The following is a 26,585-nucleotide window of genomic DNA, read 5'->3' on the forward strand; positions in this document are numbered from 1 at the left end:
CAGTGCCCTCTGGCCCTGCTCCTCCTGCTTTCCTGCTCTCTAAGGAAACAGAGAAGGAGGAAGAGCCTCAACCTTGCCTTGCCCTCTCCTCCTGGGCAGTGGTGTAGATTGGACCAAGGGGACAGGCAGGGACATAGTTATGGATGGTGGTTGGTGGGTAGAGCTGGCCCTACCAGGGGGGCAGAGTGTAGCAACCGCTTCAGGGGGCAAATGCTGAAGGGTGGTCAGTGGTTAGAGCTGTGTGGACTGCCCCACATGCCCTCAGGCTGCATACTGGCTGCATACACACTGCACAGTTAAAGCACATCCCACAAAGAATCCTGCGACCTAGGGCATTGCATGCACACATGCACATGGTGCTTTTCCGTTTTTCTTTTCAATTGGCATTCAACAAGTGACTGGTGAATCTGGCAATTTCGGTTTCTCACTTTTCCACTCTTTAAGGTCAGTTCTCCACATTTCCACATCAGTCTGCTCTCTATACTTACGTCTTCATGAAAATCGACAGCAATTTAATGTGAATTTCTCCTAATACACACATCTCTGGATGCAATTTTGCCCAGCAAAGACATTTTTCTAAAGCAATTCCCTTACATAATACATTTTTTGCAATATGCATTTTTATGCACACTTTACCCTGGCATATACATTTTTGTACACATCGCTGGACTACAGAACTGCAAACTCCGAGAAGTGCAGATTTCAAAGGACAGCTGCATCAGTGCACAGATTGTTTCAGAAAATGCAAATTAAGTAGGTTTGCCTATAAACGCAAACTGAACCGAATCTCTCCCATGCCCGGCATTCAGCATATTGTGGCTACTGATTAAGTCTAGTCCACATTGGGCTGGTTTTGGAGTTTTTTGCCCAGATTGTTGGTGGTGGTTTGCTTGTTTGCTTTTAGCAAAAAAAAGTCATTCTGTAAAACCTCAAAAGAGTTCCCCTGAGCATATTAATAGCTCGCCTCCTGTTTCTCAGGCTGCCTACATACTAACAATTACTGTGCACTGACTGCAGTTCGTGCTGGGTTTTTAATCTTGTCTTGGCAGAACCTGCATCCAAAATGCCTATGTATCCTGTTGTTTGGCATCTATCGGTCTTGGGGAAACAATGGAGGAGTTCATCTTTGGGGGTGAGGTCAAACTCTTTGACGTTTGCAGTGCCCACTCTGGCTGTAGAGGCCGATGCAGGAGTGACATGTTTTGTTGCAGCTGGGGCAGATGAAGGCATCCAGTTGTGCTGCTGCAGATGCACCATGGTGTTTCGCAGTCAAATCGTGTGCACATGTACCAGAGGAGAAATGACCACTGGGACTGTATTTCGTTATAAAAGGCTGCTGTTGGCTGTGTTGTTTCTCAAACCAGCTTCACACCAATTGGAGTCATAGAATCATAGAATTGTAGAGTTGGAAGGGACCCTATGAATCATCTAGTCCAACCCCCTGCAAGGTAGGAATAGGTACCGTATTTTTCGCCCTATAGGACGCACTTTTTCCCCTCCAAAAATGAAGGGGAAATGTGTGTGCGTCCTATGGGGCGAATGCAGGCTTTTGCTGAAGCCTGGAGAGCGAGAGGGGTCGGTGCGCACCGACCCCTCTCGCTCTCCAGGCTTCAGGAAGCTCTGCGCAACCCTCGGGAGACCGGCGCCACTTCGCGCCCACCTCCCAATGGCTGTGCAGAGCTGCCTGCAGTCCCGGGGCGAGCGCAGCTCTGCGCAGCCATCCGGAGCGGGGCGCGAAGTCGCGCCCGCCTCCCGATGGCTGTGCAGAGCTGCCTGCTGTCTCGGGGCGAGCGCAGCTCTGCGCAGCCATCCAGAGCGGGGCGCCACTTCACGCCCGCCTCCCGATGGCTGCGCAGAGCTGCCTGCATTCCGAAGCCTGGGGAGACCTGCACGACTTACCGCTGGCCTCCCTAGGCTTGCGGATAGCAGGCTGTTCTCGGGGCTGGGATTGGGGGAAGCTCGGGCTTCCCCCACGCCAGCCCCGCGCCTGGGGGGGGGAAATAAATTTTTTTTCTTTATTTCCCCCCCCAAAAAAACTAGGTGCGTCCTATGGGGCGGTGCGCCCTATAGGGTGAAAAATACGGTACTTGTCTGTCCCATACGGGGATCAAACCTGCAACCTTGGCATTATCAGCACCACACTCTAACCGACTTAGCTATCCAGGCATGCTGTAAGTCCTTGAAGCCATTCCCAATTTGTCTGTAGCCAAGGTGGGAACACCTTTGCAAAGGGTAGCGTGAACCCGCCCTCAGTGGACCTGTTTTTGGCTCTGTTGTTGTCGGCACTCACCACCTTAGTCTGCTATTAGAAGGAGTGGCTCTCTGTCCTCCTTCAGGCCTGGGGATGGACTTTGGGGTTGGGACAAACGCAGGCCTTCAGCCTGGGCCAGTGCAGAACACGGTGGAGGAATACAGATCGGAGGGCTAGCCCAAAGTCTTTCTTCCGCAGGGCATAAACTAGTGGGTTGGCCAAGGAATTCAGGTGGGAGAGCAACACAGCCAGGCGGTTCAGTGACTCATAGCGCTGGCAGTCGGGGCACAATAGCTGGACACAGTAAATGACATGCAGCGGGATCCAGCAAATGCAAAAGACCCCCACCAAGAGAAAGAGGGTGCGGGCCATCTGCAACTCCCTTTTCTTCCCTGGCCAAGGAGCCTGGGACTGGAAGTGGCCGCGGACTACCCGGAAGAGGTCAGCATAGATGCCCAACATGGTGGCCAAGGGCAGCAGGGTGCAGATCAGGAAGTTAAAATAGACCACGTACTCGGGGCTGAAAATGGAGGTGAAGGAACAGAGGCCCAGGTGTCCGCTGTGGATCTCAGAGTAGCTGAGGTTCTCTTGACGTGGATAGACCTTGGAGAGGAAGCCTCCGTAAGGCAGGTCGCGGGCGATGATGACAAAGGCCGTCCTCTCGGAAGGGAAGCTGAAAGGCAGCGTCTTGTTGGCGGTCTCCACATAGTGCTGGAAGCGGTTCCAGCCCATCATTGGTGAGAGACCTATCAGCAGAGACAGCAGCCAGCAGAAGATCACAATGATCACCATCCCTCCCTTCTTCACGTGCACGGCGTAGCTGTCCAGAAAATAATCCTTGTGAGTGTCATGTGACTATGGAGTCAGGTGTCATTTGTCTATGGTCAACAAACAAGTGCTGCCTCCATTAGTAGCTCTTCCATTGCTACTCTAATCACATCGTCTAAGAACATTCTTTAGATAAGGCTACCCAGATGCTTAGAAACTCAGGGTAATTTTTACCTGTTTTAGTATTTTAACTTTTGTCTTTTTTAAAGTACGGCTGTAATTTTTTCTTGATTTTACTGTTTTTATCTTTTTGTAAACTGCTTTGAGGGTTTTCTTTTTACAGTCAAGTCGTGTATAAATTTTATGAAATGAAATAATTATATATTCATATCGATTTTGAACTGTATTTTTACTGCTTCTTTTATTTCTTGCGTTTTATTGTTACAAGCGGAACTCTATGCAATGCAAATGGTAACACAGTAAAATACAAAATGAGAAATAAAAGAAGCAATAAAAATGCAATTACAAAGCAGATAGCATCGAGCACAATACATTGCCATTGCTACAACTGGCAGAAAAATCATTTGAGTGGTCCAGCAGAACCATCAGCGATTTTCAAATGGTCCATGGAAGAAAAAAGGTTGGGAACCACTAGCATAAATGATGCACCAGCATTTGCAGAACCCCTAAGAAGTTGGTCATGTGCATGGATGTTGTTGGCTCACAAGCACTCGCTCAGTTTCACAGGCTGGATGCTGAAGAAAGAGCCTTTGGCTTACCTGTTGGGCAGCTTGATCTTCAGGTGGGCGTTGATGGCAATGACCAGCAGGAGGAGGATAGAGAACTGGGTGGTGACCAGTGGGAAGCAAGTGAGGAAGAGGCACGTGTAGAAACAGAGGACATACTCCATGCTGAGTACCATTGAGAAGGGGATGGCCAGGGCTCCCACACCAAGGTCGGCCACTGCCAGGCACACGATCAGGTAGTTGGTGATGCATCTCAGCTCCTTGTGCAGGTAGACAGTGGCACAAACCAGCAGGTTGATGGAGATAATGGCCACCGCCAGGACCCCCTCAAGAACCACGAAACCAAAATACATGTCCATGAAGGTTGTTGTTATTGTAAACGGCCTTTCAGCACAGTAATTCTGTTGTCCCTGCAGAGGAAGGTCCTCCTTCAGCAGAATGGTTCCCACCAGGAACCAGGCATGGGACAGCTTCTTCTCTTTGATCTACATGGAACATCAAGGATCCACGTTCAGACATCGTTCTCTGTGTGTCTTATGACACATCCTTCCCTTATGTGGCAGTCCCAGCTCTGCCCTGCTATCGATAATCTGAACCTGTCTCTGTTTGCTGAGCGTTCTGCTAGCAAACAGATCAGATCAGCCCAGGCACAATATGGCTTTTTATGTGGATCATTTAATGCTCGTGGATTAGGGAAGCACGTCTCTGAGGTAAGGCAATCAATGCGAGAGCTTAAATGAAATGGGATGTGTGGAAGCAGTGGCAATACTAGCCACACACACACAAATGTATTATTACAGATGGGAATTATCAGAGCTTCTCATAGCACCACAGCATGGTAGAGTTGGAAGGGGACACAAGGGTCATCGAGTCCAGCCCCCTGCAATGCAGGAATCCTTTTGCCCGATGTGGGGCTCAAACTCACAACCCTGAGATTAAGAGGCTCACGCTCTACCGGCTGAGTTATCTCTTTTAGAATTTAGAATACCCACAAATCCAAAGCTCCAGGCATCCAGACTTCAAATGCGTCCTATAGGAAATGTAGAGTGGAGTCTCCCGTCCTTGCAGGTGGCTCTTAGCTTTTGGATTTCACGTGTTCATTCACACACACACACACACACACACATTTATGTGTGTTTACACTCCCCAACCAGCACTCTGTGTGTGTGTGTGTGTGTGTGTGTGTGTGTAACACATTTTGGGAACTGCTTTTACAGTTACCCTGTAAACGGGTTGGAAGGAGCTAGTTTATTATTTATTTTATATATCACACCGTAACTTCAAGGAGCTACATGCTTCTCCCCTTTCTCATGTTTTATCCTCACAACAACCCTGTGAGGTAGGTTAGGTAGCGATTACGATGACTGGCCCAAGGTCGCCTGGTGGCCAAATGGGGATTCGAATCCTGATCTCTCAGGCCCCAGGTTAAGTACTGCACTACACTGTCTCAGTTGTGTGAATTGATCCTGATTAGGAATTAGGAACCTAGAAAGCTGCCTTCTGGCTAACTTAGTATTCCCTGCACTGACTTGCTGTGGCTCTCCAGGGTTTCAGGTGAGAAAATTGAAGCAGGGGTCTTCTGCATGCAAGTCAGAAGCTCTGCCTCTGAGCTCCTTCCCATTAACTTTTCCTGGCTTTTGTCACCCTCCCCACCAATTGCATTTCCGCAAAGATCACACCATTCCTGGTTGTTGGGTGTAATCTTTGACGCCTCCCTTTCTATGGAGGCGCAGGTTACAGCTACAACAAAGGCGGCATTTTTCCATCTCCTCCTTACCTCTCTTGCCCTGATCCCGCCACTGTAATCCATGCGACGGTCACCTGCAGGCTTGATTATTGTAACTCACTCTACGTGGGGCTGCCCTTGAAACTGACCCAGAAACTCCAGCGGGTGCAGAATGCCGTGGCGAGACTCCTTATGGGGTCCCTGCTGCAGGATCACATTCACCCAGTGCTATACCAGCTGCACTGGATCCCGGTGGAGTACAGGATGAGGTTTAAGGTGCTGGTTTTAACCTTTAAAGCCCTATACGGCCTAGGACCCTCGTACCTATGGGACCGCCTCTTCTGGTCCTTAGGGTCTGCTAACAACACCACCTTGAAGATCCTGGGCCCCAGGGAAATTAGACTGGCCTCGACTAGAGCCAGGGCCTTTTTGGACGTGGCCCCGGCCTGGTGGAATGCTCACCCACAAGTGACCAGGGCCCTGCGGGATTTGACATCTTTCTGCAGGGCCTGCAAGACAGAGCTGTTCCGCCAGGCCTTGGGGGGGGCGGGGAATGCAGTTTGACTTACTTTCCTTTGTATAAAACAAGCCCGAAGGAGGCCCCTAACCCACTCACAGGAGGTCCTTGTATGATCAGTGGAAACAGTTGGTCCTGGCAATTATTAACCACTCTCAATTCCACCCTGATAATTGCCACCTGCCCAGATTTCAACTTGTCTGAATTAATTTTAAGACGTATTTGAATTAATTGATGTCTGTTTTTATGCTTATTGTGTTGTTTTTATGATGTTAGCCACTCTGAGCCTGGCCTTGGCCAGGATACAAATAAAAAATTATTATTAAATTTATTATTATTGTTCGCACCAGCTCTCCTCACTCACTGCTGCTCCCTTGCCCGACTCCATCCAGCCTTTTCCCTCCCCCAGGTATGACTGCCAGCTTCCTTCTCTTTACCTCTCTACCTCATTGCTTCTTCACTTGCCCATGGTCTTTCCCTGCCTGCCATTGTTGCTGCTGCTTCTGTTACCTCCCCTCCATCATCAACCCCATTGTTGTCCTTAGGGTGACATTAAATGGCCAGCGAGTTCCTACTTTCCCACTTTGCAGTGCACAGAAATCTGGTTCTTAGCACTTGCCACAGACTTGGAGGCCTGAATAGTAATGGAGCACCCTCCTCCTTCATGAGCAAATTCAATCTGTCCCCGATGGCTATTCACTAAAATCAGGTGCACATCTCAATTGGAACCTCATCCATTTTGGCCATTTCCCAGAATGAAATATGGCACATCAGAGGGGGAAGTATAGGACATCAGGGAAAGGAAATGCATCAGTACGTCAAGCGAGCTTGTTAGGAGATTGTCAATGTTCTCTGGTCTGCGCAGATTGCTAACTGCCCTTCTTGGAAACAGGAGACCCATTAGAAGAAACAGGATAATCCCGCTGCCAAAATTGGAAGGGGTAGATATTTATTTATTTTTGTAAGCAAAGCAATCTCATCTCTCACCAATTCCCCATTTCTTAGTTCTTAATTTTATATTAATGTTGCGAGCTTTTCTTGTGCTCATTAAAAATCACAGGAGCAGCCCGCTGGGGAGTTTGCAAGGCACATTGAAATAAACGGAATGTGACATAGCCATAAATGCTTTTCCATTTGCTAACTCACTGCACTCAATAAGTTCTCAGTGAACAAGACCTGTTGTTCCAGTTTGCCTCGTCCCTTGGAACCAGGAGCACAGGGAATTCAAGAACAATGGATTTCCTTCCCCAAAAGATGTATCTTCCCATTTTGTCACAAAGTGCTGATGCACTGCTATTAGCTGTGCAGGGTGCACGACAGCAACACCTAGTGACAGATAGGGAGTATGACAAATACTACAGCGCTGTATTTAAAACATTGGCCAAAGAAGGAGAAGCAGTGAAGGGTGTAAATATTTTAAAAGTCAGAAGGAAACACCCAAATATTCCAGAGAGGATATATGTTTAAACAAAAATCTGTAGCCATTAAAGACACTCACATAGTTATGATTCTTTAAACTCTTCCCATCAGTACTAGAATGATGTACTGCTGTCATGATGTTTGGGGTATGAGCACCCAGTTTGATGCAATCCAGACCTATACAAATTTACCAGGGAGTAAGTTCCATTGAACACAACAGGGCAATTCACGGACTAGTACAATTGCACTGTTATTTATTTAAGGTTATTTAAATATGCCTGTTCACAAAATACACCACAGTTGTTTACAGATTCAAAATACGACCATTTTTCATTCAAACCAAGCAGAAACAACATCACAAAATAGCCATAAAACATGGGATACGGCAGTTTTCAAAGACCAACTGCAATCAATACGTTTTTATCTAGTCGGCCAACAGGGAGGCAGTGGTGATACTGTCGTGGAATGAAGTTCCAGAGCATTGGTGCTACAACAGAGAAGGCCCTGTTCTTGGTAGTGGCCAAACTGGTCTCCCCATAAGGTAGAATCTGAAGCAACCCAGGCCCCATCAAAATATATTAAATGCTGGGGAGGCTCACATGGGAGGTGGCATTTGTAAAGAAAATCAGAGCCCCTAAAGCCATTGATGGCTTTAAAAAGCAAGAACCAGGTCCAGAAGCAAATTCTCAGTCCAGGCAGATGATTCAAAACAGGTAGGATAGGTAACAGTTTGTTCCTGCTAACAAGCAAGCTACCATACTCTGTGCTAGTTTCAAGATTCCAAATGCTCTTGAGGAATGAATTCTACTCACATGCAATGCGTTTTGTGTTGCAGACAACCTGGTAATAATAGTAGAAAACCCCTTGGAAAGTATACCAAGGGTGTTGGATAAGATTAACCAATTTGGCCAAGTCGCAGGTTTCAAACTGAATAAAAATAAAACTAAGTTATTGGTAAAAAAAATATGACAGAACAGGAGAAAAATGAACTGTGACAGATAACAGAGCTGGGGATTCTAACCGCTGACCTTCTGATAGGCAAGTCCTAGGCTCTGTGGTTTAACCCACAGTGCCACCCATGTCCCTTATTGGAGAGAAAGGCTGGTGCAAATTCAAATTTTACTCTCGTGCAGACAAACCCAGCTCATCAGCACTGCAGGCTGCAATTCCAGCACATCCACTCACCACAGGGGCAAAGACTGAACCCTGGATACATGCAGCAGGTTGTTGTTACGCAGCAGAGGGAAATTGGCTCTGAGCATGTTCTGCTCCTGCATATATTTCAGAGCTGATTTCTTGCGCACAACAGATTCCAGAAGGGAATCAATTTAAGTTGTGCCTGGCTGCAGAACATGAGGAAGGGAGAAAGAAGGTATCAAATTTAACAACAATGCACTAGGTCAAGGTGGTAATCATTGTAGATGCTCCTAAACCAACCATCCCAGAGATGGTGCCGTCCAGATGTTGCGAACCACAACTCCCACCAGCTGGTATAGCCAATAGTAATGGATGATGTGAGTTGTAGTCCCACAGCATCAGGATGGGATCGGGTTGGTTGAAGGCTGCTTGAGTCAAATACAGCAAGACCGCAACTTACGCACACTTAACTTGTGTGCATTCAGCTTTATGTGTGTGGATTTTTATTTTTTAAGGGGGTGGGGCTTGGAGGGAAATGACTTTGGCAATCCCACCCGCCATTGAAGCCAATGTTTTTTGACTATACACAATTTTGGCTTTAGGTGTGATCCTTGATATTTAAGTAGACACACCTTATGTAGACAATCACCATCTGGTCTCTGCCCGCTAGAGGGCAATGCAAGGCCAGCTTGTTTTCTTTCTAGAAATAGCCTATCCTATTTTTAGTTCTGCACAAAGGAACTCCAGAGTATGGGTTCCAAGTTGTGTATAGTGAAGCTCAGACTTAATATGTTAAAAATGTAACATTACTTCACATTTTGGCATTCCCAACCATGTTCCAAAAACACACACACAAGCTAATAGCTGGCTTTCTCTTAGGATACCCAGAATACATTTCCCTGCATAAACTTTATCCTAAGTAAATGTCAGTGGGCAAAAGACTAACACTGCACACACACTATACTTTTAAAGCACACTGGAAGCACATTTACCCCCTCAAAGAATTCTAGGGACTGTAGTTTGTTTAGAATTGTTGGGAATTTTTAACTCTGTGACTACAGTGCCCAAAATTCTTTGAGGGAAAGAACATGGTTTGAATGTGCTTTAAAGGTGTATAGATACAGCTCTCATGCTTCCTGATTTGTGCAGATGCATCTAATAATACATTCAAATGCAACCTTGCAATCTGCATTAATCCCATCCCCCCATGCTGGAACTATTTCTTTGGCGTGCTACCAGTTTGAGAAACTGTTGCAAGATGCACACTGTGCATCACCAAAGATGACACAACTGGGATCAAATTTTCCACTAGAGACGACACCCGTTCCCAGCTTTTCTTTTCTTCCTTGAGATGCTGGATTTCACGCTCCATCTTCCTTGCCATTCTCTGAAATCCTTCTTTCAGCAGCAACTCGTGTTCCTGGAAAGGTAAGGAGCACACAGAGACTCGTTCAACTAAGAATCGAAGAGTGAGGGCAGAAAATTACAGACACAGGATAGAATAAGACCAAGACTGGAGCAGAATGTCCACTACACTAGCTGGATATGAAAATGTACATTTTTCCAGCATGCTGCCAAATGAGAGGCACCCTTTGAGGCTGCGTACACACCCAGCTGTTAATAGCACAAAAAATGTAGTTTTGCTCAATCTAGAATTGTTTATGCTCACCCTCAACATGCTGCTTTCAATCCAGATTGATTCTAGATCCTACCATGCACAAGGGTCAGTATGGCTACTTGATATGCCTCTTCCTCCCTTCACATGCCCCAGCAGAACGAAGGACGAAAGTACTGACTGCGATCTTGAAACACGCTCACCCACAATGTCATTGAGCAGCTATAGATACACACACCAACATACGCCCCATGGCTGGGACCATTTACGTCTGTTTTTGGGCGGACACACTGGGGGGTAACACATAATCAATCTGCAATGAGCTTTTGTTTTTGGAATTGCAGCGGTTTCTCAAGAAGCACTTATCAGGGATAAAAATGTGCAGATTGTTTGTGGACTATGTATGAAAAACACGGACTCAGTCTCCATCAATTCTAGAATAAGATGTTGTGTGTACACAACCTGAAAATAGACTGTCTCCAAGTTAGAACTGGTTTTCAATAATAATAATAATAATAATAATAATAGAAGATGGCGCCGGGTCAAGTCTCAACTGAGTCTCTGCTGCATGAGTAGGAGCTCTAATGACCAAATTACCCCGATAAAAAGGCTCAACCTATGAAAATTATCTGCCAACTTTTACCAGTAAAAGACTCTGGGAGCTGTCGGGTGGACTTTTAAACCTCCCCTCCCTTTCAAAGCTACTTAAATCAACTTAATAATAATAAACATACTCCCGGTATGCCTGCCTCTCCCAGTACGCCCTGCGGAGGACCTTAAGGTCCAAAAATAGCAACACCCTAGCGGTCCCGGGCCCTAAGGAAGTCAGATTAGCCTCAGCCAGGGCCTTTTCAATACTGGCTCCGGCCTGGTGGAACGCTCTGTCTCATGAGACCAGGGCCCTGCAGGATCTGATTTCTTTCTGCAGGGCCTGTAACACAGAGTTGTTCCGCCTGGCCTTTGGCTTGGAATCATCTTGATCCCCTCCCCCTCCCCCTTTCCTTTTTCCTTTCTCCTTCTGTGATGGAACTCTTATTTGGGGACTTCCCTGGATTTTTCCGGCCCACATAGGACCAGTCTGGATAGTTGGCCTTGGTGAAGATTTGATGTTTTCATCCCCAAAAAGTTTTTTATTTGAGTTTCTACTGAAATGAGGCTGAATTTTGTATTTTAATCAATTGTTTTTATACCTGGTGTTGGCTGGGGAGGGCGGGGTATACCAGTAAATAAAATTTATTATTATTATTATTATTATTATTATTATTATTATTATTATACAGGGATTTGTGAAGAATCACTACATGAGTTGGATCCAAGCTTTACCTAAACAACATGTGACCTGCACTGAGAGGGTGAGGATATCTTAGGGTATATAAATGACTGGTGGGGAGTCACTGAGAAGGGTAGGGGTGAATAGATTTGGCCCTGAGTGGAGGGAAGGGTTCCGCTTCCATGCACCATCTTAATAAGATGCCCCAAAACAGGAACTGGGAAAATATGATCCTCCAGACCTTGTTGGCCCCTGAGCACTGGCCATGCTGGCTTGTGCTGATGAGAGCTGGACCCAACCACAAGCTCCCCACCCCTGACCTAAAGATTAAATACTGCAGTGAGCGAGCATCTGCATCCGGCTCAGCTCTGTTTACCTTGAGTTTCTGCTCTATCATCCTGTCTGTTTCCTCTTCCATCAACTTTTTCTCTTTCTCCATCTTCTCCTTCAACAGCTGGAGCTGTGCATTGTGGCTTCGCTTCTCATCCTCCATCATTTGCTTTAGTCTGGCCTGCTCCTGCTCCAACAGCGTCTGCTGCAGCTGGGCTGCTTCGACCTGAGCGCGCTGGGCTGGGGGCCAGCGAAGAAAAAGAGACAACCTGAACTGCTGGCAGACAGGAAAGCATTGAAAGAGCATAATCTGGAGGACCACCCCCTGCTACCCTATGAACTTGGCTGGTTTTACAGTCTTCACTCTTTGAGTGTCTCCAACTTCCAAGCTGAGGTGGGGACAGGGCCTGCTTTGTGGTGGCATCCAGACTTTAGAAGACCTTCCCTGGACATATTCATCAGGCTGCCTCCATTGTTATCTTTTAGGCATCTCTTATGTACCCAAGAGTTTACATGTCTTATATTTAATACGCTTTAAAACTTTGAGGGCAATCTGGAGGAAGGATCTCCATTTCCTTTACAGTGGTACCTTGGTTCTCAAACACCTTGCTTCTCAAACGCTTTGGTTCCCAAACGCCGAAAACCCAGAAGTAAGTGTTCCGGTTCTCATACGTTTTTCGGAAACCGAATGTCTGATGCGGCTGTTGGTTATTGTTTCCAGGGAGCCTGCACCAATCAGAAGCCACACCTTGGTTTTCGTACATTTTGGAAGTCAAACGGACTTCCAGAACAGATTAAGTTCAAGAACCAAGGTACCTTGGCGCTTTTGTTTTTGCTATTTATTTTGCGTTTCTGTTTTTGAGGCTTTTTCGTTTTATTTGTTTTGTGGCTGTATGGAACCCAGTTCAGCTACAGACAGATAGATAGATAGATAGATAGATAGATAGATAGATAGATTGACTGACTGCGGAAATGGATAACCCCCCCCATCCAAACAATGACTACAATCAGTGCCGGTAAGAAAAGAAAATATTTTAATTTTTATCATCTATAATACTGTCTTATTTATTTTATGGTACAGTACATTGATTATTGCTTTCATTTTATGGATCAATGGTCTCGTTAGATAGTAAAATTCATATTAAATTGCTGTTTTAGGGGTTGTTTTTAAAAGTCTGGAACGGATTAATCCATTTTGCATTACTTTCTATGAGAAAGTGCACCTTGGTTTTGGAACGGACTTCCGGAATGGATTAAGTTTGAAAACCAAGGTACCACTGTATCAGGTCCTTCCAGACCAAAATATACGCCTTTCCCAGGGACACTTCAGAATTAAAATACTCTCTCTCACTCCTTGATCACTCCTCCTACCCCAAGCCATAAGAGCCTCTGGCTACACAACAAGACAAGCACCCTGTAAGATCACAGACATTGCCCTTTCACCCAGTGCTTTTGGGGTTTTATCCTGCCCAATGTGACAACACCACACCTGTTACAATATCATAAAGCTAAGAGGTACCACAACTATAACCTGCTTTGCTAGGAGCTCAGAGCCCTACCAGAGCAGGCCAGAACAATAACATATAATTTATGATGTGTAAAGTCCTCTCCTCCAGTTCTGCACCTTCAAGTTCCTTCTCTTGGGCAGTCAAGGCGCGGTCCATTTGAAGGAGAGATTTTGCCACAGTCTCCTTGGATTTCAGGAATTCTTCAAGAGCACAGTCTGCCTGATAAAGGATCGGAAGCAAAGGTTTTGAAAATTTTGAAAATTTGCAAAATTGAATGCAAAGATGGGGGGAAAGTCAAAGCAGATTACATGCAGGGATTAAAGACAACAACAACAAAAACTTGGTGTATTAATGTAGCAAATAACTGAATAATAGTAGCTGGGGTCAGATGCTGAGAAATAGATGTTAGTGATCTATAATCCCTATCACATAGCTTGCAAAGAAAGAATGCCTCTTAAACTGAATTTACAGTGCAATCCTTGGGATACCTACTCTGAATCAAATCGTATTTAATTCAGTGGGACTTGCTCCTAAGTAAATGTGCATTGGATTGCAGTTTACATCTACAGAAAGGGTGGCAATCCTCCCCCCGCCCGACTGATACCCCCTTCCCTACTAGGAAACCTCTGAGAGGTGCTTGCTAGTGGCAGGTGGAGCCACAGGTAAAAGTGGGAGGAGCAACATGTGTAATATGCTAGTTTGTTCAATACGCTAGTTTTACGCACAAACACACACACCCTTCTGTCCTCCATACAGGTAAGCAAGACACATAATGAAAGTTCAGGGGCACATTCCAGCAAGGCAGAAACCCTCTAGTAAGGCTAGTGAGGGCTGTGACCTGGGCATAGAGGGTATGGCTAAGGAGCTGTAGCCTAGGGAGAGTCCAGAGGACCAGAAGGAGAAGCCTGGATGGTCACAGTTGCCCCCCTTGGCCTGAGGCTCCTCACCTCTGGTCTACAGTCTGCTTCTACCCTCCATCAGCACCAGAATGCTGAATCTTTGGATGCTGAGGAAAAGTTGGCTCAGGTACTTCCAAGTAGTGAACCTACCTGAATTCCTTTACAGGGTACCGAACGGTATTCCTCCACCATTTCATTCCAGTTCTCCAGATAACGCTGGTAGCCACCAGGAGCAGAATAAATTCCTATGTGGACTCCATCTTCCAGCTTCCGGTAAAGCTCCACCAGCACATGGCTGCAGCGGTCAAAGGACACCTGTTTGTTTCTCTCGCATAATTCTTCCTTTTTCTGCTTCAGCTGAAGCTGCCAGAACAAAGTGAAAACAAAACCAGCGGAAAGATGGTGTGTTAACAACGAGGGGGAACTTGCCCCGTTCTGTACCCTGTTGCAGGGGGAAAGGCATACCAAGGCCTACATACAATCAACAGCACAGATTTCAGTCGAACTGGAACTGCTTGTGCTGGACGTCAGTTTTATTATTTGTCCAACCACATCTTTCCTTGAGTTCAGAGCCAGGCCCCCTTGCCATTTTCAACCACCTGTCTATTGGGAGATGCACATATATTCGATTTCACTTGGAAAATGTGCCGCTTGCTGCTAGCTTAATGCAGCATTCTCTAGGCTATGTAAGTAAATGACTTGAGGTCAACTTGGCCTGCATTTCAATGTCTGTCGCTGCCTGGGGACAACATACAACGGTCTCCATTTTGGACAAAGAGACTCTGAGAAAACCATTTAAGTTTCAGGCAGAAGTGAAGGAGGCCAAGCCAGGAAGTGCACATACCATCAGCTCCCAGTTAGCATGAGAGGACTCTTGTCAGTCTTCTTTTAATATAATGCAGGTGGCGCTGTGGTCTAAACCACTGAGCCTCTTGGACTTGCCGATCAGAAGGTCGGCGGTTCGAATTCCCGTGACAAGGTGAGCTCCCGTTGCTCAGTCCCAGCTCCTGCCAACCTAGCAGTTCGGAAGCACGCCAAAAAGTGCAGGTAGATAACAGAGCCGTCTTTCCCATTGGGCTTACTGGTGCATTGTGCCAGGGCGCTGGCCTCAGGGGCACCCCAGCGAGTGAGGGAGCTGCGCGGCTTTGCCGGCGGCCTCCCCTTTCCCTCCTGCACACCTGCCAGCTGCGCCCCATCAACCATATGGCTGGCGGATGTGCAGCTTCCTTCCCAAGCCTCCACGGGAGGAGAGTGATCCCTGCAGAGGCTTGGGAAAATGTCAACAACTCTGGGAAACGGGGGGTGGGGTGGGGCACCGGAGGGATCTTTGCACCATGGCGCCAGGTATGCTTAAGACGGCTCTGGTAGATAAATAGGTACCACTCCGCCAGGAAGGTAAACAGCGTTTCTGTGTGCTGCTCTGATTTCGGTGTTCCGTTGCGCCAAAAGCGGCTTAGTCATGCTGGCCACATGACCCGGAACAACTGTCCTCGGACAAACGCCGGCTCCCTCGGCCTGTAAAGCGAGATGAGCGCCGCAACCCCAGAGTCGTCTGCGACTGGACTTAACTGTCAGGGGTCCTTTACCTTTACCTTTTTTATTTGCTTTGGTGTTTTAAACCACCTTAGAAGAAAAGGCGGCATATAAACCCAATAAGTAAGTAAGGTATGGAAGGCCCTGCTAGCCATGACGTCTATAGCTATGCAACAGGATTTTGTCTAAATAAGCTTTACTAAGTGTGATCTTTTTTCACAAATGCCTGGAGATGCAGGGGAATGAACCTGGGACCTTTTGCATGCAAAGCAGGTGCTCTATTCCGGTGCTCCAGCCCTTCTCCAAAGTTCAGTTTTTAATTGCATTCTCTGCTTTGTGGGTTTCCTCTCTGACCACTGAGAACATTTCTGGTTCCATGACCCCATCTGCACTGCACATTTAAAGTGCTATAGGACTCCCATGAATTTGGGGAGCTGCAGTTGGTTTGGAGAATTGTTAGGAGAGACCTGGCCAGCCAGCCTGTGAGGCAAGGTGAGGCGACTGCCTCAGATGGCAAAATCCACAGGGCTGCAGAGCCTGATGTAGATCTTTATTCTCCCCACCCGCCTTGTTCCTGATATAGATCTTCAGGAGGTGGGGGCGCCATTTTGTGGTTTGCCTTGAGTGCCAAAATGTCTCGTCCAGCCCTGGTTAGGAGATCCCTATTCCCCATCAGAGAGCTACAGTTTCCAGAGTGGTTAAAAAACTACAGCGCCCAGAATTCTTAGGGGGAAGCCATGACTGTTTAAAGTGATATGAAAGTGCTTCAAATGTATGATGGAGATGGGGTGCGTCTGAGGGGGCAGAGGACCTACAATTGTCTATATTTCAGCATTCTTGAGGCCTTTTTTCGGGCCTGCGAAACAGACTGAGGAGCAGGGAAGGAACTTTTAAAAAATGACCCAAAGTTCGGTTTCCAGCCACACTGGCAGAGACAATTGATCAGGCACAAATGAAACCACATATACCTCAAGATCCTCCTGGAATTTTTTAACCTGCGCGATGCCAAAGGCACGGGCCATGAAGACAGCGTTGCCTTCCTTTTCACACTCGGCATGCACAGCCAGCAGCTCATCCACCGTGTCTGTGGGCAACGCCAACCGCTTCCCCATCAGCGCTTCGTAACAGGAAACGGCCTCCTGCACAGCAGCTGCGTTCTCAATCTCAGACAGGGCCAGCACTGCGTTCTCCAAGCACGGCACATCCCCACTGTTGATAGCATCGACGTAGATCTTCAATAACTTCTCAAGCACTGAAGAGGGAAGGATCAGTGAAGCCACAGAACTAACCTCCTTGCACTGAAAGAGTAATTTCAGGCCCCAAACACCCTTTAGTTGTTTGTCTGCATCAAGTATTCTGCTGTAGCTGCAGATTCACCAAGCGAGAGCAGAAAACAGTTATCTTGCACGTAATAAAAAAGGCATAGTAGCCACCCGTTTCCTATTTACAAAAGAAAGATTCTGTCCCTTGTGGCTGCAGGAAATAACTTGAATACATGTAGATAGCACTTGGCTGAAAAAGGAGGGAGGGATCTTGATAGAAATCCAACACACACATCCTCCCAGTTACTCTTGTTTGCCTTCCTCCCTTGCTCTCTCCCACAACTCAGCAATCAGGTGAGTTGTTTACATGCAACTGAGGTCTTGGCCACACCAGAGCAAAATGTGGATTTGCACTTACTTACCTGTCTCCCCATTAAAGTAGGGGCATTTGTTGTCCTGGACATTTCTGTCACGGCTAAAAATTGGCCGCTGTTTCTTTAATGCTAAAAGAACTAAGTCAGCCTGAGTCAGCGGCCTACAATGACTCACGCAACTTTTAACCAAATTGTACCTGTATATATAGAGTGCTCAATGTTAGTGTTGGGTGTGGGTTGGTTAGATGGTAGAAAGCTGGTTGCGTTTGGTGTGTGTAAAAAGCTGTCGGTCGTGGTTGGAGAAGAAGACTTTTTAAGAATAAAAGCAGCAATACTCTGCAAGAATACTCTTTCTCAAAGACTCTTTTGTGCCAACTAAGGTCTGAGGACTAGGCAAAGGAGTAAAAAGGTCAGAAACTTTTCTTTTTCAAACACTGACAATTTCCCCTTTTAAATGCAGGGCACAGTTGATCCTTGGAAATTATGAAATGGCCAGGTTAAAAAAAAAAGTACTTTAAAGAAGGGAAAGGGGGAGACAAGGGGAGCACTGAGACAAGAGAATATGTCATGTGAACACTCCTAGATTAATGGGGAGACAGCATGTGCAAATCCATATTTTGCTCTGGCTTGGACAAGTCCTTAGTCTGCACCTGCTCCAACTGAGGAGTCAGGGCAGAACCAACCATTTTCTACTGCCAAATGGGACCCTATTGGTTTCTGATGTCACCTGATCCCTAATGGGCTGGTTTGAGTAACACCCTTCGCCCTAAGCCATCTAGAATGGTGGTGCTGCTATGCAGCAGACATCGCAACATCCACAAGCTGCTCTGCTCACAGAGGGGAAAAGGCTCCACCAATTAAATTCGCAGTTTGAGACTTGTTATTACAGCCATACCTTGGCTCTCAAACGGAATCCATTCCGGAAGTCCATTTGACTTCTGAAAACGTTCAAAAACCAAGGCACAGCTTCCAATTGGCTGCAGGAGCTTCCTGCACTCAATTGGAAGCCGTGAAAGCCGTGTTGGATGTTCGGCTTACAAAAACAGTTCGCAAACCGGAACACTCATTTCTGGGTTTGCGGCGTTCAGGAGCCAAAATTTTCGAGTCACAAGACATTCGAAAACCAAGGTACGACTGTAGTACCATCAGAACTACACCAGGCAAAAGTATCTACGTCTCAAGTCCAAAGTGCAACAGAGGTCACTGACCAGCACTAAGGTGTGTTAGGTGTACTTCCAACACCTGGAGAGCTCTGAGGTGTTCTGTACAATGGACAATTATTGGTTTTTATTGGTTGGCATCCACCTGTCTCGAGAGACAACGGAAGAGTGTGAAATGACTCCTATTGAAATGGTTTCCAACTGCCACCTGTCCCAACTTACAAACTTGCAAAAGCGTTCCTTACTTCTCCCTGTCACAACTTGGCCTCCCGGGACTGTCTTGGGTCGAGATGTCTCCCAGATGTGTTGGCAGAGACGGCCCACCGGCGCCAAGAAATCTTCCTCCAAATCATCTTCTTCCAGTTCCTCCAGCCGAGACAACATTTTCTTGGTAGCTGGGCGGTCAAACGTGAAACATTTCCGTGACGGAAAGAATTTGCGGATACATGACTTGGGCATGTTGAACTTCTGGATTTGCTCACTATTACCTGGGGGAGAAGAAGTGTGAGTACACAAGACAATTTGTTAATATTGTCAAATTAAACAGAAAACATGCCATTCATCTCCCCAGTGGGGAAAACTTATTTTGTTACCTGTACACATTCAGGTTTCCACGCTGACTCAACATCTGAGGACCCAGGAATTACTGTAAGCTGAGTTAGGATATTGCTCTCTGTCTCAGCACTGCAAATGTGATGGTATAAATGACGCTTTTGAGCATGTACATGCAGCTCACACATGTATATGTGAGATTATTGGGCAAGGCATCTAGGTCAGAGGGGTTTCAGGAGGCCCAGTCCAAATGCACAAGCAACATGGTACACTTGGCAGTATGCAGTTTTGATGTATTGTTGTGATGTACCCATATGTGTGCTCCATCAGGCAAGTAGCATGGGGACACTTGTTAAACCTATTTGGCCCTCAATGGGTACATGACTGGTCATATGCACCCACTTGAATTTTAGGCCCTTATTCTTTACATCAGTTGTATGCCTCCACATTAACAGTGTCCTCTAGGCTGTTAACAAGCCCCAGCTTTCCCTCCCCATCTCAGACGCTGCCTTATCTTTTTGCAGTTATTGTACCTTTCTGCAGTCTCAATGCCTCCTCCAGGTACCCGTCCTCAGTGATGGGCTGTCCACCTATCTTCAGCTGTAGTGTGAAATCCCGCACTGCCCAGATGAAGTCTGGGAAGAAACGGATAAATTCGGCAGAGTTCTCCTCCTCTGTATCTTCCCCGGGGGAAGCTTTTGCCTTAATCTTTTTTGTCAGCTCAGTGACATAGCTGGGGAGTGCTAAGGAAAACAATTCCAGGGCTGGTCTGGGGATTTGCAATATGAACTTCAGCCAAATCATGAACTGGCTAGACCTGTCTGTAGATGCAGTACTGGCTGGAGAATGAGATGACCTCCTAGCAGGTGCAGCAAGATTTTCTACACTACAGACTGACCACCTCTTGCAGTTGTGGTTTGGGGAGAGCTTTGCGGCAAGGGACTTATTTTAACATTGTGGCCTTATGCCCTGCTGACAGCTCTTATTATACACCCTTAGGTCAATTCCTGACTCCACCCCTTCTAGGATTCCTAGCTCCCCTACTCCTTCCACCTATCTGTCAGTAAGACATGCCCCTGGGGGTTTCCAACTCTCACACTGTGTCTCAATGAGCTCCTCACCCAGCACCTGATCCTTGGGGTTTGCCTATCCTGCCCATCAGCTATGTCTTTCTATGTTTCTTTTCCCTTCACCCAGTTCCTGAGCAGCTCAGTTGGTCAGTGTGTGGTGCTGATAACGCCAAGGTTGCAGGTTCGATCCCTGTATGTGACAGCTATATATATTCCTGCATTGCAAGGGGTGGGCTTAGATGACCCTCAGGGTCCCTTCCAACTCTACAATTCTACGATTCTATGGTTCTATTTGTTCCGAGACAGACCAGGAGAGTTCATTCCACTTGATTCTGAACCCAAAGACGACACCTACAGCTTTTGCTCTAATCTTTTTTGTCAGCTCAGTGACATCACTGGGGAGCGCTAAGGAAAATAATTCCAGGGCTGGTTTGGGGCGTTGGACCTGAATTCAGCCAAACGATGAACCTGTTTGAACCTGCAGTTGTGGGCTAGCTGGCAATAATGATAGGGCTTTTGAGCAGAGATTTACACTACAGACAAACCACATATCGCAATTGTAATTTGGACAGCGTTTTGTGGCAAGGGGCTGACACCTCTTGGTTTTACACCTTAAGGCCTATTCCTGATTTTATGCCTTCTGGAGTTCCTGCCTGCCCCCCACCCATATCTGTAAAACATGTATAGCTGTCAACTTTCCCCTTTTCTTGCGAGGAATCCTATTCGGAATAAGGGAATTTCCCTTTAAAAAAGGTAAACGTTGACAGCTATGAAAACATGTCTCTGGAGATTCCCAGTTTGCGGCTGTAATCACTAATCCACCCCCCTCACAATGTGTCCCAATGAGCTCCTCACCCACCTTCCGATCCTGGGAGATTGCCTGCCTCTTCTATCAGCTACATCCCCTCTGTGTTTCCTCCTCCACCACCCCGTAGTTCCTCAGCATCATGCAGACCACTCTAAGCATCATGGAGTCTCAGACCAGGAGAGTTCATTCCACCTGCTTCTGCATCAAGCGATCTGTCTCCCATGGAGCGAAACCCCTAGAGGGACACCCTACAACTGCCTCCTCCTAGATCCTCCAGGCCAAGCGTGCAAGCCCAGCTGGGATTTCTGATGCCCCAAAAGGATACTGCAGGTTCTCCAGGGCATTTTGGTCAATGGTGCCCATGCTGTTGTACACCAGGGTGCTGCTGAGAAGAATGGCCAGGGCAAAGATCCACGAGTCGTTCTGTGTGTTTCCCTGAAACATAAAACGGGGCTTTTGAGGACATCCCAAGAGTCCATCACCCCAAATCCCAATGCCCCATTGACAGCTGCACTCTTTCCTCTGGGAGCTGCATGTGCAGAGATAGCTACTTCGAGGTTTGTGTTGTTGCTTTTCCGCTGCTCCCGTTGCACCAGGTTAAGGAATTCTTGGAAATGAATGCAGATCATAACTTGCTTGCAGCATCTTAAACTGCACTTGGAAGCCTTGCAGAGGCATATTGTCTAACTGTTGGCAACTACCCCACAAGCACCAAACAGATATGTTTAGGGGTTTTTTTACATCCATGACACTCAGCCTGTCACACAACCTCCATAGTGGCTTGTACCAGAATTTGGTGACGGGCACAGGAACTCAGTATCCTGAGAATTTAAACTTTCAGTTAATATAAAGAGTAAATCCTAGCACACAAGGTAAGAGTGGTTAAACCTGCTGAACCACGGCGAAAGCTAGCCAGGGTACATGCAGCCAAAGGTGGACAGAGCCAAAAATAATGATCAGTAGAATTTCCAGGACTGCACCACTCTTGTTCTTCTTACCTCTCAATCACACACACACTGTGGAAGAAGCAGCATTTTCCATTTAGGTGGTGCAGAGAACAAAAAACCCTGCGTGCAGCTTGCAAAATGAGCAAATAAATGCAAGACTGCTTACCATTAAGACCACGGATTTCAGGGGAAATTTTTTATCATTTCAAGGCGATGAAAACACAGCCCACACAGTTGACTGCAGAATCACTGTTTGTGTTTGCGATGACTAATTACCCTGTGTGGCACAACTCTGGCAAGTGGAAAATGTGCCCTGGCACACCCAGAGCAGTTATTGCTGGAAACAAGCCTGAAACTGAAACCTTTGTTGATACAAAACATTAAATGTTTCAATTTCATTTTTGCTGTCTAATGTGTCCCAGGAAAACTATAAATATAAAGCACCTTTAGGGCATTAGTAAACATGACCCCATTGGCATATTAAAATATCATGGCTACATCGAGAACTCTCATTCTTCAGTGAAGCATTATAGTTCATTGTAAACTTCCTTGAGTGGCAGCATTTTCTGTGTACTTAAAATGTTTTTCAGAGCTGCGCCTTGTGTCAATGAATTTTCACTCGGGTAAACATGATACACGCCCCATTTGCAAACCACAAATACCTGCACCAAGAACCCTTTAGTTTTGTAATAAATGTTGGCCCCTCCAGCAGAAGAGGCTAACTTTCTTCACTTTCCCCCAAGGGCCACGTATGGCCAACCTTCTGGAAGTCACATGTCAAAGTAGGTGTGGCAAAATTATGAAAGTGGGTGCAGCCATCTTTAAAAATGGCATGTTTGGGGCGGGGACAACTTGGGGGGCCAGAAACAGCCATCTATATCCACCCTTGCTTTTAACCTACTAACAAATTCTGGGTTACAGGAAAATTCCAAAATGTGTAACATGGGGATATAACTGGCATAAGTATCGGCCATCCCTATCAATATTTGGCCAGGGCATTTTGTCACAGGGCTTTTTTGAATGTGTTGGGCTTCTGCGGCCCCCACCTGAGTTGTCATCTCCCCCAGCTCACCTTCTGCACATCACCCAACCCTTCTGTGTCCAGTAACACCAGTGAGAGGTCTGACCTGTAGGGATGCGGAAGACACCACATCCAGATGCCCTTGGTGAGCGCCTCCACTGTGGTACCCAGACAGAAACCTGTGGGAGGAGCAGATCATCATCATCATCACTATTATTATGCCACCCATCTGGGTTTCCCCAACCACTCTAGAAAACAAGGGGTGCCAAGGCTGAAGGCTTTGATCCTGCACACAGTTTCTAAACTCTGGAACTTACTTCTGTGTAAAGATACCTAAGATCAGATGACAAACTCTCTTTGGTTCAAGGCCCAGCTGCCACAGGGTTCCAGACATCCTTAGAGGACAAACAAGACACCTCACAGGACTTTGAGGAGAAACCAGGACCTATTGAGTCCATTGCTCATATTGATTCTCCTTCTTATTGAACTGTACTCTCTTGTTGAAATATATATTGCAATATACTCACAGGAGGGGCTTATCGTTTTGGTGCCATGGAGTCTGCAAAGTGCCACTTGTGCTGATGTTTCTTCAGTGAGGCAGTTAGGTAATAGTCCTAGGATACCCCCTAAGATGGCAACGTGTGTTTCCTGCCATATTAAGGTATCTCCCTGCTCAGCTCAGTGGGGACCTCTGCCCCAAAGTCCTTCCTATCCGCTCTGGTTCTATATAAATATTAATTTACTCCTCTTCCTCCATGCTTCTCCCCAGGCTAGGCAGAACACCCAGGGGCTCTGATACCCCGTTCCAGACACACCAGACACATCTGCCTTGCTCCTCATGCAAAGCTGCTAGACTCCAGCCCTTCCCTTGAGTAATGGGGAATATTCATGAAGCCAGTCACCTTTTCTCTTGCCGGCAAGCCTGTTCATGAGGTAGGACTTGCCAGTGCGGTACAACCCCGCAATGGCCACCACCACCACCGGCTGGCAGATCCTGGCAAGCACCTCTGCAGCCTCCCGGTTCACCACAAGCTTCCCATCCGGCATGTTCTCAATTAGGCAAACAGGAGCCGCCATGTGGACCTGCCCTGACGCCATCGTGCAAGAGAAGATGGGTCTGCAAAAGGAAAACAGAGGCGCTCATTATGCCACAGCCTGCTGCTGCCACCACTGACCCTAGGCTGGCACAGCAGAGGGAGGCCCTGGTGCAGCAGGAGGCCTCCAAAGGACCTCTTGCCTTGGTACCTCTGAGGCCAGGAGCTGGCCAAGTCTCTGCTGACGCCAGGCTGCCATTGTTGTTTGTCTCAAGGGTGTGTGCCATTAGCTCTCTTCCTGAAGAACTAAGGCCTGAGAACACAAAGCCAGTGGCAGGAAGTTGCTAGGTTGGCCGCAGCCAACAAGGGTGTTCCTGGCTCAAGCCCCAGAAGCTGACAGAAATATCTCAGTATGAAGCACAAGGAATACCTCTCTAAATAACAACACAAAACTTCCTTTAAAAGTAAAGTTGAAATTGTATTATGAAGCCTCAGGTCTCTGTTGGTTAAAGGAATGGATAAAATTAGAAAATACGGAATTGTTGGATTTAGAAGGATTTGATAATAGATTTGGATGGCACGCATATTTATGGGCTGGAAAGAAGAAAATCCATAGAGGTTTTGGAAACCACATTTTCAGAGGACCGTTAATAGAAATATGGGAGAGGTATAAAAACCTACTCGAAACAAAAACTCCACACTGGTTGTCGCCATTAGAGGTTATGACGGTTAAAAAAATTAATATGAGAAAGAATTGGATTACATATGGAAATTTGATCATTAAAGAAGGGGGGAAATGGAAAATGAAACCCTATGAAGAAGTGAAAGAATTTGTGTATGATTGGCTACACTATTTTCAAACAAATGAAATGTTTAAGAAAGATCTTAAAGAATATGGATATGCAGAGAAGGATTCTAAATTTCAAATAGAAATAATAAATAATGAATACCAAAATTTATCCAAAATGTACAAAATATTGCTGGAATGGCACACAAAGGATGAAGAAGTTAAATCAGTCATGATAAAAGTGGCCAGAGATATCGGACATAATATACAATTTGATGATTGGATAAAACTATGGAATGAAAGTATCAAATTTACTGCATGCACTGCATTAAAGGAAAATGTTATGAAAATGATATATAGATGGTATATCACACCAGTAAAACTAGCAAAAATGTACAAAACATGTAAGATGTGTTGGAAATGTAAAGAAAAAGATGGTACATTTTTTCATATGTGGTGGGAATGTAAGAAAGTGAAAAGCTTCTGGGAGATGATATATAACGAGTTGAAAAAAATGTTGAAATATACATTTGTTAAGAAACCAGAGGCTTTTCTTTTAGGAATAATTGGTAATGAAATAAATAGAAAGGATCACAAAATTTTCCAATATGCAGTGACAGCGGCAAGAATACTATTGGCCCAGAATTGGAAACAAGAACAAATACCAACGTTGGAGGAATGGAGAACGAAGCTGATGGACTATGCAGAACTTGATAAACTGACTGGGAAGATCAGATATCAACGAGATCAAAGGTTTATCGAGGACTGGAAAAAATTAGCAGACTATTGGCAATGTATAAGTGATAACGAAATAACGTTAGTGGCATTTAAAGAAGCTCTGTAATAGAATAAGAAATATTGCAAAAAAGCAAAATATAAGAGGGGGGTAAGCATAAAGGTAATATAAAAATTTGGAAATGTGTATTAAAAAATTAGAATTCGAACGATTGGCAGAGAAGCTGAAGGAAGTCCAAAAATCGAAAATTTATTGTAAATTGCTAATGTGATATGAATGTATGGAAAATTAATAAAATATATTTATAAAAAATAAAATAAAAGTAAAGTTTATCTACAATAGTGGGAGCCCCGATTCCCTCCACCCCACAATCAGTTCGATTTGTGAATCATACTGGCAAATCAGCAGTGCAGAACCACTTTAAAACGATATTTTTAATATAAGTTTATCAGCTTATAACTACTTTCTAGTGAATGAAACCTGAAACATAAACTCGATGAAAGTTTATTCAGAGCTCGGAAAGTGATCCCCATACGCTTACCTGAAAGTAAGCACCGCAGGACACAGTAGCAGTTACTGCCGAGGAGACATGGGGTGGGGGCGTTGCAAGAGATACGTGTTAGCATTAATATTAGCAAAAGGGAGCAAAGTTCTTGCAGGCGCCGCGCGGGCGTCCAGCCCTCTCCCGCAGGCTCCATTGCAAAGGCCTGGGGCGATTTGCAGCGGAGGGAGGAAATGCTTAACCCTTCCCTTGCCAGCCACTTCCCCGCGCAGATTCCCAGCCTCGCCAGCTTTAGCTCCCGCCCACATGCCAGCGCCGCGTTTACCTCGCAAAAAGAGAGGAAGGGCGAGGAATCCAAAGCTACGATGTTTCGCTTTTTTTTTTCCTTTCCCCCCAGCTCGAAGTTTTCCCGGGTGGTTTGCAAAGCGCTCCCCGCTTGCCTTGGGTCTTCAGAGAGGGAGCGATCCCCCAAGCTCCGCCTCTTGTCTCGGTTGCGGGGCAGGAAAATGGTTCAAAAATTGCACCCACTGCCCAGCTCACCCTTCCCCGGAAAGCTGGCGTCCCGTTGCCAATATATATATAAAAGCGAAAGTGAAAGCGAAAGCTCGCCGGC

General features: G+C 46.2%; 2 protein-coding genes across 4 annotated transcripts; both read right to left on the minus strand.

Annotated features, from left to right (window-relative positions):
* Positions 1-229: 229 nt before the first annotated feature.
* On the minus strand, positions 230-4,872 carry LOC310768862 (adenosine receptor A1-like). Of its 2 annotated transcripts, none has more exons than XM_083627741.1 (3): positions 3,799-4,680; positions 2,766-3,071; positions 230-1,441 (listed from the first exon to the last, which is right to left on the minus strand). In XM_083627741.1, the coding sequence occupies exons 1-3, from the start codon at positions 4,122-4,124 to the stop codon at positions 1,429-1,431; spliced, it is 645 nt and encodes a 214-aa protein (XP_083483867.1). In that variant the 5' UTR covers positions 4,125-4,680; the 3' UTR covers positions 230-1,428. The 2 variants fall into 2 exon arrangements, with proteins under 2 accessions (XP_083483867.1, XP_083483866.1); XM_083627740.1 differs by lacking the exon at positions 230-1,441 and adding an exon at positions 4,758-4,872 and having other exon boundaries at positions 2,090-3,071; positions 3,799-4,250.
* Positions 4,873-7,452: 2,580 nt separating this feature from the next.
* On the minus strand, positions 7,453-26,560 carry LOC310768682 (guanylate-binding protein 3-like). Of its 2 annotated transcripts, none has more exons than XM_083627303.1 (11): positions 26,298-26,560; positions 23,816-24,030; positions 22,965-23,092; positions 21,271-21,380; positions 19,601-19,800; positions 18,761-19,003; positions 16,688-16,971; positions 14,337-14,549; positions 13,404-13,506; positions 11,826-12,019; positions 7,453-9,984 (listed from the first exon to the last, which is right to left on the minus strand). In XM_083627303.1, the coding sequence occupies exons 2-11, from the start codon at positions 24,009-24,011 to the stop codon at positions 9,781-9,783; spliced, it is 1,875 nt and encodes a 624-aa protein (XP_083483429.1). In that variant the 5' UTR covers positions 24,012-24,030; positions 26,298-26,560; the 3' UTR covers positions 7,453-9,780. The 2 variants fall into 2 exon arrangements, with proteins under 2 accessions (XP_083483429.1, XP_083483430.1); XM_083627304.1 differs by having other exon boundaries at positions 26,012-26,546.
* Positions 26,561-26,585: the final 25 nt, after the last annotated feature.

This window comes from Podarcis filfolensis (genome assembly GCF_964270895.1).
Source record: "Podarcis filfolensis genome assembly, chromosome: 8".
NCBI lineage: Eukaryota > Metazoa > Chordata > Lepidosauria > Squamata > Lacertidae > Podarcis > Podarcis filfolensis.